The sequence below is a fragment of the Cladophialophora immunda genome (assembly GCF_000835495.1).
Source record: "Cladophialophora immunda strain CBS 83496 unplaced genomic scaffold supercont1.10, whole genome shotgun sequence".
Taxonomy (NCBI): domain Eukaryota; kingdom Fungi; phylum Ascomycota; class Eurotiomycetes; order Chaetothyriales; family Herpotrichiellaceae; genus Cladophialophora; species Cladophialophora immunda.
In genome coordinates, this window is record NW_015622550.1 from 11303 (window position 1) to 25130 (window position 13828).

General features: G+C 41.7%; 1 protein-coding gene across 1 annotated transcript; it reads right to left on the bottom strand.

Moving 5' to 3' along the window:
• Positions 1–261: 261 nt before the first annotated feature.
• On the bottom strand, positions 262–771 carry PV07_12497 (uncharacterized protein; the record flags this gene model as incomplete). The annotated part of the gene is made up of 2 exons (XM_016400028.1): positions 262–463; positions 521–771. The coding sequence occupies 2 exons, from the start codon at positions 769–771 to the stop codon at positions 262–264; spliced, it is 453 nt and encodes a 150-aa protein (XP_016242296.1).
• Positions 772–13828: the final 13057 nt, after the last annotated feature.

The window sequence follows — 13828 nt, forward strand, 5'->3', positions numbered from 1 at the left end:
ACAGATGATCGGCGGTTGACCACACCCCCGGCACGCCGTCCACTCCGTCATCTATTCTCGGCTCTTCTCCTTCTTTGCGAACGGTCGCTTAGTGTTGAAGAACCGGAACTTACTCTGCTACTGACACTAGTTGAGATTGTGGTGGGGGAGACCGTCGTCATATAGTAGTCGGCATAATAAACAACGTCCTTTCCACTACCGTAACCACCGGATGTACTGCGTAAGCCGGTACGCGCTATTGCGTTCGGCCTCCTAGAGTCGCTAGCGACTACCCTCGTATGGACTGGAAGCCTCGTCAACGTCCGCGACGTCCTTATCCCCCTCCTCACCCTTGACACCCTCCTCTTGCCGACCTTGACTCGGCTCGACGGGCTCCGAATCCCACCACGGCGTTATGTCGGATTCCGCCCCGGGATTGAAGAGCCCGTCAAAGCCGTCCACTCCACTATTGATCCGGCAAAAGCTACACCGGAGCCGGACATTAGTATAGTACTATATGTACTCGGCGCTATCCACGTACCGACTAAGTACCGCTCCGAGACACCGTGTATTCATATAGCGTTGCATGACACGCGTAGATAGCGGAGTGATATGCTTCTCCCGCTCCCAGCGCTCGTCGTCTATAGCCCGGGCGTGACGGGGTAATAAGACCATACTGACACTACTACGCCCGTCACGCCCAATGTGACCCACCTCCTGTGAGAAATTGATAGTATCACTCGGTAAGCCGTAGTGAAACACGTTCCGGACGTACGCATAGTCGACCCCCATCCCAAATGCACTAGTCGCAATAATCACCTTATGTTCGCCCCGGCGCCAGCGCCATAACACTTAGTCCTTCTCCTGGACCGTGCCGGACTGGGAATAGTAGAACTCATAATCAAGTAGCTCCGCGAGCGTCCGGGTCACCTCGCGGTTCTTGACGTAGACGATACATCGTGCTCAGGTTTCATAGGCCTCGTAGAATGCGAGAGTACGCCGAACTATTAAGACCACCCACGTATCAAATGTCTCGCCCTCGCCCTCCTCCTCCTCCGTCGCGCCCGGCTACTACTAGATCACGTACCGAATGTCGGCCCGGAATATAGTGTCGCGAATTACGCGCGCCTGGTCAAGAAACATCCGCCCTGAGAACTCCTCTATCATCACCGGCGGGAGAGTAGCCAATAGAAAGACGACCGGGCATCGAAGTTCCTGGAGAAACCGGAGTATCGCTATCTTAGGTCGATATAATAAAGCGGTTAGAATAAGATGCGCCTCGTCAAATACGATCCGGTCGAGCTATCGATTAGCATCGAGTATCCCGATCTATGTCCGAAATCGCTATTTCACCGCTTACTCGGCCGAGACGAAGACGACGGGCACTCCGTTAAAGCGTTCACTACTGCCGTACCCACTCCAAATCGAGTACTAGATGTTCGAATCCTGAAATCGCCGGACCATATCCTGTTTCAGTACCACGAGCGGCATCACCACCACTATCGTAGCGGCCTACGGTAAGAACGGGGGAACCATATATACGAGACTCTTCCCACCCCCGGTTTTGATAACGACCATAACTTCGGGGTATTGAGATGCTACCGCTTCCACCATCTACTACTGAATCGCCGACTAAAACCGCGCCTAGGGATCTCAAAAGAGATGCCGTAGCGCGACCAGAACATCCTCAGACCCCCACGTGGTCCGGGGTCGAGCCTAGGTTCGATACGCGAGCTTTTTGATCAGAGACGACGTCGATCCACAGGGGTCGTAGATCGAAGCGGGACGGATCCGTTTCCCCCGCGGTAGATCCCGGATCTCGCGCTTGAAGAGTGTCCATTAGAGCTTACTAGTCTAGAGATATGCCTATACCCCGGCATCCGTCAACTATCCCACAAAGTTGATAGTGCGGCCATTATAGATCTAATTACCCGTCCGCCCACTGTGCGCGGTTTGAGCGTGGAATGATGTGGGAAGCGTGATACCGTCGACCGCCGTGGTCTCGTTGACGTTGTCGTCCTCGTCACCGGCGATGTTGGTGTCGCCTTTAAATTTGAGACCGCTAAAGTACTTGACCGCGATAGCCACCACGATTTGCCGCCATTTCTAGGTCGAAATCGCCCGCCCCAGACTACGCTAGCTCCAGCGGGTGAGAGCGGTCATCATCCGTCTCTCGGGCCATGACTTGGTCCCGTGGTTAAAGAAATAGTCCCCGACCTCCGCGGGGATGTTACACTGCCGGGAAAGATAGATGCGAAATAGGATGACCAACGCTAGATACTAAACCAGTAACTAAGCTAACTCAGGGAAGATAAAGCGAACTGGGGAGCGAGATGCGTACGTCCGAGTTTATACCTTATGATAACTTAAAACGAAACATAGAAATTCAAAGAGTAAACGAAGATTGCGAATCGCCAGACCCGAATTACGCCAGCGAATACCTAAGAACTCGACTCAACGGGCGGGCTATCTAGAGCCCTTATGTAGTGGAATCACCAACGTGTCCTTGAACCCTTTATCGAAGACCTCGTACTCTTAGGCGAATTCGGATCGGATGGGCCACGATACTATATCGTCAAACTCATACTACTCCATATGGAAGACCGTGTCGAGTAACCTATAGTCCTATCTAATGTGCCGGATGAGTTAGTCCTGGTAACCCTCAAAGTAGATGGCGTTACGGGGATCTTTCATAAAGCTATACCTAGGCTGATTATTAGACCAGTTATCCTATAGCTTAACCAGTGGAAATGTTAGCATACTGGGTAAGCCGAAACATAACTCGTCGGAGAAGATTCGCTTTGTCTCCCGGAAAGCTATACAGATTTCGTCCACTAGATCACCGATGCCGTATCGAATGTCGCCGTACGTCAGATTCTTCCCGTCAGCGTCCTAGACCACTAACGCTTCGGGAATGGATGCGCCCCCGACGTGCATCGTGTAGAGACACCAGTCACCCATCACGCTCATCGGACCGTAAGTGTCGTTGAGAAGCCACTACTAATAGAGCTACTTTAATGGCTCCTCGATATCTTCGAGCCTACAGTATTCCTTGATATAGTGGGCGTCCTGGAGGAGAATCAGCTGACAGTAGTAGATGAGCTTGCTCAATATACCCACCACTTAGCCTTCCGGGCGAAATGTGATCGTCTGGTCCTCGAGACTGACGAGCGATAACTGGACGGCCAAAAATGACATAATCGCGCTATCGTAGACCCGCGTAAGCTTATGTTAAATAAGTGCTACGCAGAAATTGAAGATATAGTAGTCAAGCTTGGGTTCGAGCTAGTCGATTCGCTCTTAGGGTTCGGATACTGGATAAGTATCCTCCTCCTCCTCCTCCTCCTCCTCAGCATCACTGGTAATCTCCCTATCCTCCCGTAGACGTAACTCGACTAGCTTCGCGCTAATACCTAACGCCGCAGTCAATACCTCCACCTGAGAATCGGTAGCTATAAACATCTCTCGACCAAAATGACCTTCAAATACACGGACATAATAACCTATTAAAGATTAAAGTACGGTGAGATAATTCCGGAACGATAACTTATTCTATAAGAGCTGGAATGGATCCTAGCTAGTGGTGCCGGCCTGAAACGTATTCAATACCCACGTATCGACATGTAATAAGTTCGGTACCAACTCGTACGCCTTTTGTAGCATACGCTCAATAGACCAGACTAACTCATAAAGTCGCGGGTCGTCGTCGTCCAACCTGAGCGTAGTATGCGATGTGGTAACTAATTCAGCTTCTAACCCGGCCAAGTGCTGGTGGAACGCGCTCTTCCGTAGCCACGGCGAGATCTCAGAGACATGGTTAGGTTCGCTGAGCTAGCGGTAGCGGGCCTCGTCCTCTTTTATAGCACTCTCTAAGCCGGCGGTAAGTGTCTAGGCCACGTTGGGACCGGGTTAACTACGGCCATAACGCGCGCTACCGACACTAGAACCGCTGCCGAAGCTGGCACCGGGACCACCTAGAGCTGGCGGCCCCGGGGTCCTAGGTATCTCTTACTATACGATCCAGTAATCGGGGGTCTTAGCGAAGAAATACTATAGTGTCACCTTACGATACATACACTGCTCTCTCTGCTAGTGCCGTGTGTCGACGCCGTGCGCTTCACTAGCGTGTCGCTCTAGCTTCTCTTTACTAGCTCGGAGATGTCTACACGCCTCGGCGGCGCTACAAGCGAAGCCCTCGCGGAACTACAGCCCGGGGATGAATGAGCTATAATCCGATGGGCGCGTCACCTCAGCCGCCACGTTCTATGCCGCCACCTAGCTGGTGATCTTTTTAGCTAGCTCACCTTTGACACCGTACCGCCTCTTGAGATGTTCGCTTAGACTCGGGCCTAGCGTGTAGTATGTCTGGTAGACGGTGTAGAGAATGACCCTAAAGTCTAAGAGTGGCCGTAGCTATTGAACTGGCAGTGTCGAGGCGGGCTGCGATATACTTTCACCGGTATCTGGCACATTATCATCTACCACCGACCCGCGTCTTAGGTCTGGGGAGTCGAAATTAAGCTCGGACGGACTCTTAGGCATCCTAAATAAGCTGTAACCCTTAAAACGTGAGAAAATTCACGGTATAGGGGTGATATGATGAAATTCACCCTCGTAACCGGACGTGAAAGTGATGGGGGATGACTAAGAATTTTTGTTAGTGGACGCATCACCTATAGATAGATGACCCGACCCCTCATGCCAAGACCCATTTTATATGTGGACGGGTCACCCGTCCAGACCGGAATACAGTTAGGTTTCCAGAGAGCCCCTCCAGGCCCCTACCACACCCTTAGCCCCACTCTCTCCACTAATCAATAACTCTAACCCTACTCTCTACCTATAACTCTAGCTTCTCCTAAGTAATAGGTTACCCAGAAACTCTAGGCATAGTGACTTCGTCACTTATACCCCTTTCTTACTCTACCTTTCCTAAACTAATAGGTTACCTAGACTATCTCTACCCTCTCCCTCCTACCTCTCTTCTCTCTATACTCCACTCAGAATAATATTAACTATAGTACCTTTACTACCTCTCCCTCTTCCTCCTAATCTATCTTCCTTAGCCTTATTAGCTCCCCTAATCCTGAACTCTATTATCTACCTAACCCTACCTTACATCTAGATATCTATTATCTAACCCTAGTAATCCTTAACTTACCCTCCTCTCTCTATTGATACTCCCCCTCCCCCTTTCTTATCTTATTCTATTATCTTAGCTTAGCCCTACTCTCTTAAATCCTCCCCTCCCCTCTATTTTTTATAATCCTACCTTACTTATATTTTTACTATATTAAATCTTTCCTATCTCTAACCTAAATAACCTCTCCTTATTTCTCCTATAGTAAGCGATTCTAGCCTACTAATATTAGTTATAATTCTCTAGAATAACGTACTATAACTCTCTCCTATAGAATCTCTATTATCTTTTAGTATAACCTAACAGAGTATAGTGCCACCTAGTATAGTAAATAAATCTAAGTATAATTCCTCACTATATACGTAATAGAATCACTTACCTAACCGATAAATATTCGAATATATTTTACCCGTTAGTATTTATCTTCTAGATAATTAAGACCGTTAAGCGTAATTTTGTTAGATTATCAAAAATATAGCCCTATTCCCTATTAGGGTAACTCTAGTAATACTATCTAAGTCTCAACTACTTAGCTACTAGTCAATACCTCTACTATTTGGATTAGCGTTTACCCTTCTTAGGCTAAAGAGATGACTACTCACCTTCTCCTAAGTAATAGATTCCCTAGAAAATCCAGATATAGTAACTTTATCGCTTCCACCTATGTCCTCCTTAACCTTTTCTAGACTAGTAGGTTACCTAGGATCTCCCCCTTACTAACCTTACCACCGACCTATCCTTAATTATCTCTCCTAGATACCTAACCCCCTATAGATAATATATACTATATAAACCTTCTTATTATTCTTACTCCCCCACACCTTATCCTGACCCTCCTATCCCTTAGGCTTATCCTCGCCCATTATATACTCCACTACTCAAATTAATACCGCTATCCTATTACTCATATTCTCCCCCTAGATCCGTTGAAAGTATCGCTACCTAATCCACTACCTATAAGCCTCCCAGTCTTAGTAAACCCCTAAGTACCCCGCTCACTAGATCTATTCAAACTCTATAGTACTCTATATCATACTATACACTACTAGCGCCATTACCCTAGGCTACTAGTAACGTCACTAACTATCTTAACCTATAGCGTAGAGAGATTGACTGATCCTACATTAATAGTAACTATAGGTATCTATAGTATATCGAATCCAAGCCTGGAATTGATCTACATCCTTCTCACACTACTATACCTAGTCGCATTTCTATATCGTATATAGCGCTAATTAATCCTCCCCCTCTACCTAATAGTATATATATCCGATCGTTATCGCTATCATCACCTCTTCTAACCACTACTAGACCTACTCCTCCTTATGAGTGCGGGTGGAGATCTTATGCGTCCCTTCACCGTAATAGTCATATCGGAGCTAGCCTAGGTCATCAGAACATAACCTCACTAGTTCCACTCTGTCTAAGTACTCACTTATGATCTGTCATTAGCACGTCGTACTAGTCATAAACTAGGTCATCACCTCATCTTCAGCGTCTAGTCCGCCATATAAGAGTCAAGCTTTAGCAGTCTAATACGGGACAAGAATGATCGAATTAACTATTTCGCCCCCGCGTCTACTATACCCACTCTACTACGCGAAGTCGATCATCGAGTATAGAACGTTAACGTAGAGAACGAAAATAATGCCGGGAATGTCCACCCCCGTCCCAAGTGCGGACGTAGTCACGATCAATCCTCTATAGCGAACCTAATACTTAAGTTATTTAGCCCAATCGTAGATACTAGCGTAGTAGTGATAGTAACTCAGCTACTGGGCGAGCGTCACGTAGAAATCCTTAGATAAACTGTATACTACCTCTCGCTCTCAGCGCTACTATAAGTGGTATAATTAGCGCTGATAGATCTAAAGTACTTTAGTCTCAAGTTCGCCTAATCAGTATCGTTGAACTAAGTATCAATAACGCGGTTAAATAGTACTAGCTTAGATAATATAAGTATAGTAAATCGCTAGACTATCTTCAAGCTCATGAACTCAATATAGTAGTAGCGTAGCTATAAGTATATAGATTAAGCACCTAAGACTATGAACTGTCCGGACGCTAGAGAGATTCTTCTGTTAGTGACTGTCGGTAAATATATAGTAGTCTTCGTCAATAAAGATATGTTAAAGTAGCCCCGCTTATATTAGTATTCATCCATATATCATAAAGTAGTCCTAGATAGTAATGTTAGTACTAACCACTACGAGTTGAGCGGGATTTATATCGCTAGATTTCCACTCGAAGTAATTAATACCGGCCTTTCGAAATTAGTTAACTACGTTATTAACTAGTACTCAGAATGGAGCGATGAAAATCGTGACCCCCTCCTTCTCTAGTATAATAGGAAGTATAGCTAGTAATGTCTTTCCACCGCTAGTTAGTAGAACTATAGTTACTAGTGACTTACCCTATAGAATAGTTATAAGAGCTTCTTCTTACTCCCAAGATCGAAACCCTACAACGCCATCACTAAAGAGACAATAGAGACCTTCTTTAATCTACCTAAGAGAAGTATCGATCGTAGTAAAAGCTACTAGAGAAGAAGAAGAATGAGATATAGTGATAGCGGGAGCCGCCCCCCTAGGAGTCTAGTTAGTATCAAAGAGTGATCGCTAGCGCGGTATATAAGATAGTCTTTCCCATAATTCCCGCACCCTACGCTTACCGGGACCTATAGAAGATAGGCTAGTACTAAGAGTAGTACTGGTGAGATAAGAAGACTTATAGGAAAGCTATAAAGTAACGCTCACTATACTAAGAAAGCGATGTCAGCCCTCACTAATAGGATAAAGCGCCTTAATTAGCTTTAGCGTCAAATGCTTTATAATATCGACCCGGACACCGTAACGACTTACACTAATCATATCACTACGACTACTCTATAACTTAATCAGGTCTTCTAGCTCTCGCTTAGGCTCTTCCACTTTACCAAGCTCTTACTTATAACCGTCCATAAACTAGTCTAAGACTACTTCGCGCCTAATACTGATGATAATATACTAAAAGTTAAGTGTATAAAATTAATACCCCAGTCTAAGCGCTATTTATCGTTTAATAACCTACGTTAAGTAGTCAGTCTCCTACGGCCCTTTCTCATTATACTAGATATAGTCACTAATCCACTACTTTTATGTCTAAACTAAGAGATATTCATATAATAACTATAGGTACACTAAGAAGATAATGAGTATCTACTCTACCTACTACGGGAGAAAGCGTAGGATAACTTTAGGTATACTAAAGAGTTATTAGAACTTATAGTATTAAATAATGATTAAACTACTACCGTTAATAATAAAGTAATTCCGGTCTTATAGAGATCTATTATAAAAGTGGATTACCGTAAGCTCCGTTCCCTAAGCTAGTGATCTATATAAAGAGTAGATACTAAAGAGTAATCGCTCTAAGATCTCTATCCTTTTGGCGAGATACTGTTAGACATTACGAAGCTTCTACGTCCTATCCTTATAGTGTAGTTAATATTTCCCATATTAAAGTAGTATCTAATAGAATATCTACTCTTAGCTACTCTAGAGTCCATTCCTATAATGTATGATAAATAAGTAGCCGTAAAGAGTAAATATTTAGTTATCTTTAATCAAATCTAGATTAATTATAAACCGTTTCGACTCGTCCCGAACCTACATTAGCTCCTCCTATAGTAGCTTTTCAGTCTACTAGACGTTATCTAATACTATATGCTGGAATATACTAAGTATAATCGTAATTTCCTTATAGAATATAGTTTACTTATCGCGAGCCTATATAATTATGACTACATTACTAGTATTAAGCGCCATAAACTTTCCATATACTAGGAGGTTGATCAACTCGCTTATTAGCGTACCACCCCTATCAGCGAGAAACTCACGACGCTATTAGAGAAAGTATTTACTCTAGCTCAGCTCATAAAGTTATCTCTCTTATGTTGATATAGGTAATAAGAGCTCAGCGCTAATGACCCGGATATCCTAGACTAACCTAGTAAGAATATATAAAAAATTCACCGCCTCCTTTAGCCGCCGGTTCTCCTTATCGATACCTAAGATAGTAGTAAAGTGAATCAATACACTTTAGAACTTATCGCTACTAACCTTATAGAAAATAAACTAAGTAAAAAACTTCCTTATAGCCTCTACTTTAACCGCCTTAGATAAATCCTAGTCATATATTTTATAGTATAAATTAGCGGTATACTACTTCTAGGCCTCTATCTATAGGAATAGCTCCTAGGTATCTTTAGTCTTATTAACTTCCTAATATAACTCTAACTTAATAAGTGACATCGCCTTACTATAAGTAATACCCTTAGAAGTGGTAGAAAGAGATTTATTATCGCTATTATTATCTATATAATAAGTGAGGGTATTATCGAAATTAAGCCCGGGAACATTATAGTTATTAGAAGTGACGTCGTTATACTAGGATCGTAATATAGATATATTAGTTACTATTAGGGCTACGGTACCCGAAATACGATTAGATATACTATAGGAAATAGAACTAGGAGATAGATCGATAGAAATATGATAGGCGGAGTCTAGCGTTCTAGTACTGATACTACTATAGAACCAGACTCGTATAGTATAATAGAGAAATTAGTGTGGATACCTAAGATACTAATCCTCGCTTTTAATATTCTGAAGCCTCCTAAATAGTCGTAGAGAGACCTTATATTACTTTTCGCTCCTAAGCTAGTATTAAGTCTCTTAGTCTAGTATACGGACTCCCTTAATAGCCTAGTAGGTAAAGATATTGAAGATCTCCACTATCTTAACTAAGAGTAGTTTATTTAAGTTAGGTAATTGACTTATATATACTAGTCACTTAAGATTACGGCCTTAGAAGTACTATTACTATAACGTTCGACTCCACTAGCTAGTGTAGTCCTACTTTAGTATCTCAGCCTTAAGTTTCTCTATATTAAGCTCGTACTTAGTATCTATAGCGGTAGCATTAGCGAGTAGCTTCTCCATCTCTACTTGAGCTTACTAGGTTAGGAGTGGGACAGTAACCGGCGTATTTAGAGTAGATAGTGTTCTATAGAGACGTAGGTAAGCTGACTAAGTACTAGACGGCCCCAAAGAGCTAATGAGTATAGGTGTATTAGCGGGTATATAAACTGGGAAGTACTTGACCTTACTAGCTACGGTAAACTACGTTTGAGCCTATACCTAACTCCAAAGTTCGGGCATTTACTTAGTCTTCCTCCAACTATACTCCTTTCGAGCGTAGATCTTAATCCCCTTAGGATGAGAACTCACCTAGCTATATCGCTTAGCGCTATAGAGATATGCTAGAACGGGCACCTTAAGCCCATTAATTAGTGCTAAATAGGGCGGTAGAGTCCGTACCGCGATTAGTAGTACTACTTCCTAGTATCTATACTGATTAGCGAGGTATTTCTGTTATTCTTTAGATAGCTCTTTATACTCTTTATATAGATAGATAGCGGACTTTGTTACGGTATATCCGTACCGTAAGTAAATGAAGACCTTATAGTCTTCATTATAGATAATAAAATCTTCCATTTCTATTAACCCTATAGTACTATAAATAGTAGGTAATTAAAGGTCTATAAAGCGAAATACGGTATGAGTAATTCCTCTAACTAAGCTATAGCGATACTAACTTATTTTGGGGACGTATACTCTAGCGTACACTACGTAATAGTATTATAACGATAATAGATAACTATAACTTAATAGATCTAATTTAGCTAAATAAATAAATACCTTCTATACTTAGCTTATTATAGTTACCGTATTAATAGGTGTGGAATATCGCTATTTGGGCGTACGGCCTAATTAGGCCTAGCGCTTTATCACGTGACTAGTGGATACTACTAGTCTATACTAGTACTAGATCACGTGGTATAAGTGGCGATACTAGGTGGTGTGATCGCTTATTAATAGCGATTCAAGGGATTTCTTTTATCTTCTATTATTACCACCTATTATCTATATAAGGACGCTTCTACCTCCTAGATAGTTATCTCAACTCAAGTCTTTTAGTATCTAGTAAATGACCTCCTCCGACCGTACACTCAGACCTTCTAACAATAGGAAAATATATAAAGTTAAAGATAGAAGTTATGATTTAGGAATTTATAAATACTATAGGACCCGAAATTATCTTACGGTAGTACGCTATATACCCCTAACGATACTCTAACCCTATTAAAACCGTACCTAAGTAACTATACCTCGTCTAATAGTGAATGATACTAGAATTAATAGAGCTTATTAAGTAGAGTTAAGCTATCTACTTTTTGAATATATTAGTGTCAGTGTATAGAGCTAAGTAGAAAGTAATCCTACTGAATAATCCTACCTAAAAACCTTAAACGTAGCTCTCCTATTGGCCACTCTACGAGTAATCCTACAGGATTCCAGGGTCCTCTTAGATAGGAAAGCTACGAAGCGACGCTTACCATACTAAGAAAGCGATATTAGCCCTCACTAATAGGATAAAGCGCCTTAATTAGCTTTAGCGTTAAATGCTTTATAATGTCAGCCTAGACACTATAACGACTCACACTAATCACATCACTACGACCACTCTATAACTCGATTAGGTCTTCTAGCTCTCGCTTAGGCTCTTCCACTTTACTAAGCTCTTACTTATAACCGTCCGTAAACTAGTCTAAGACTACTTCGCGCCTAATACTAATAACGATATACTGAAAGTTAAGCGTATGAAATCAATACCCCAGTCTAAGCGCTATTTACTATTTAATAACCTACGTTAAGTAGTCAGTCTCCTATAGCCCTTTCTCATTATACTAGATATAGTCACTAATCCGCTACTTTTATGTCTAAACTAAGAGATATTCGTATAATAACTATAGGTATACTAAGAAGATAATAAGTATCTACCCTACCTACTACGGGAGAAAGCGCGGGATAACTTTAGGCGTACTAAAGAGTTACTAGGACTTATAGTATTAAATGACGATTAAACTACTACTATCGATAATGAAGTAATTCCAGTCTTATAGAGATCTATTACGAAAGTGGATCGCCATAAGCTCCGTTCCCTAAGCTAGTAATCTATACAAAGAGTAGATACTAAAGAGTAATCGCTCTAAGACCTCTATCCTTTTAGCGAGATACTATTAGACGTTACGAAGCTTCTACGTCCTATCCTTATAGCGTAGTCAATATTTCCCGCGTTAAAGTAGTATCTGATAGAATATCTACTCTCGGCTACCCTAGAGTCTATTCCTATAGTGCGTAATAAATAAGTAGTCGCGAAGAGTAAATGTTTAGTCATCTTTAATCAAATCTAGATTAATTATAAACCGTTTTGACTCGTCCTAAACCTACATTAGCTCCTCCTATAGTAGCTTTTCAGTCTACTAGACGTTATCTAATACTATATACCAGAATACACTAAGTATAATCGTGATTCCCTTATAGAATATAGTTTACTTATTATGAGCCCATATAATCGTAGCTACGTTACTAGTGTTAAGCACTATAAACTTTCCGTACGCTAGGAGGTTGATCAACTCGCTTATTAGCGTACTACCCCTATTAATAAGAAACTTATAACGCTATTAGAGAAAGCGTTCACCCTAGCTTAGCTTATGGAGTTATCTCTCTCGTATTGATATAAGTAATAAGAGCTCGGTACTAATAACCTAGATATCCTAGACTAACCTAGTAAGAATATATAAAAAATTCACCGCCTCCTTTAGCTACTAGTTCTCCTCGTTAATGCCTAAGACGGTAGTAAAGTAAATCAATACGCTTTAGAACTTATCGCTACTAACCTTATGGAAAATAAACTAAGTAAAAAACTTCCTTATAGCCTCTACTTTAACTACCTCGGATAAATTCTAGTCATATATTTTATAGTATAAATTAGTAGTATACTACTTCTAGGCCTCCGTCTATAGGAATAGCTCCTAGGCATCTTTAGTCTTATTAACTTCCTAATATAGCTCTAACTTAATAAGTAACGTCGCCTCACTATAGATAGTACTCTCAGAAGTGGTAGAAAGAGATTCATTATCGCTATTATCGTCTATATAATAAGTAGGGGTATCATCGAAATTGAGTCCGGGAACATTATGGTTATTAGAAGTAGCGTTATTATACTAGGATTATAGTATAGATATATCAGTTACTATTGGGGCTACGGTACCTGAAATATAATTAGGTATACTATAGGAAATAGAACTAGGAGATAGATCGATAGAAACATAATGGGCGGGGTCTAGCGTTCTAGCGCTGATACTACTATAGAACTAGACTCGCATAGTATAATAGAGAAATCAGTATGGATACCTAAGATACTGATCCTTACTTTTAATATTCTAAAGCCTCCCAAATAGTCGTAGAGAGACCTTATATTACTTTTCGCTCCTAAGCTAGTGTTAAGTCTCTTAGTCTAGTGTACGGACTCCCTTAACGGCCTAATAGGTAAAGATATTGAAGATCTCCACTATCTTAACTAAGAGTAGTTCGTCTAAGTTGAGTAATTAACTCGTATATATTAGCTACTTAAGATTACGGCCTTAGAAGTGCTATTACTATAACGTTCGACTCCACTAGCTAATATAGTCCTACTTTAGTATCTCAGCCTTAAGTTTCTCTATATTAAGCTTGTACTTAGTATCTATAGTGGTAGCGTTAGTAAGTAGCTTCTCTATCTCCGCTCGAGCTTACTAAGTTAGGAGTAGGACAGTAACTAGCG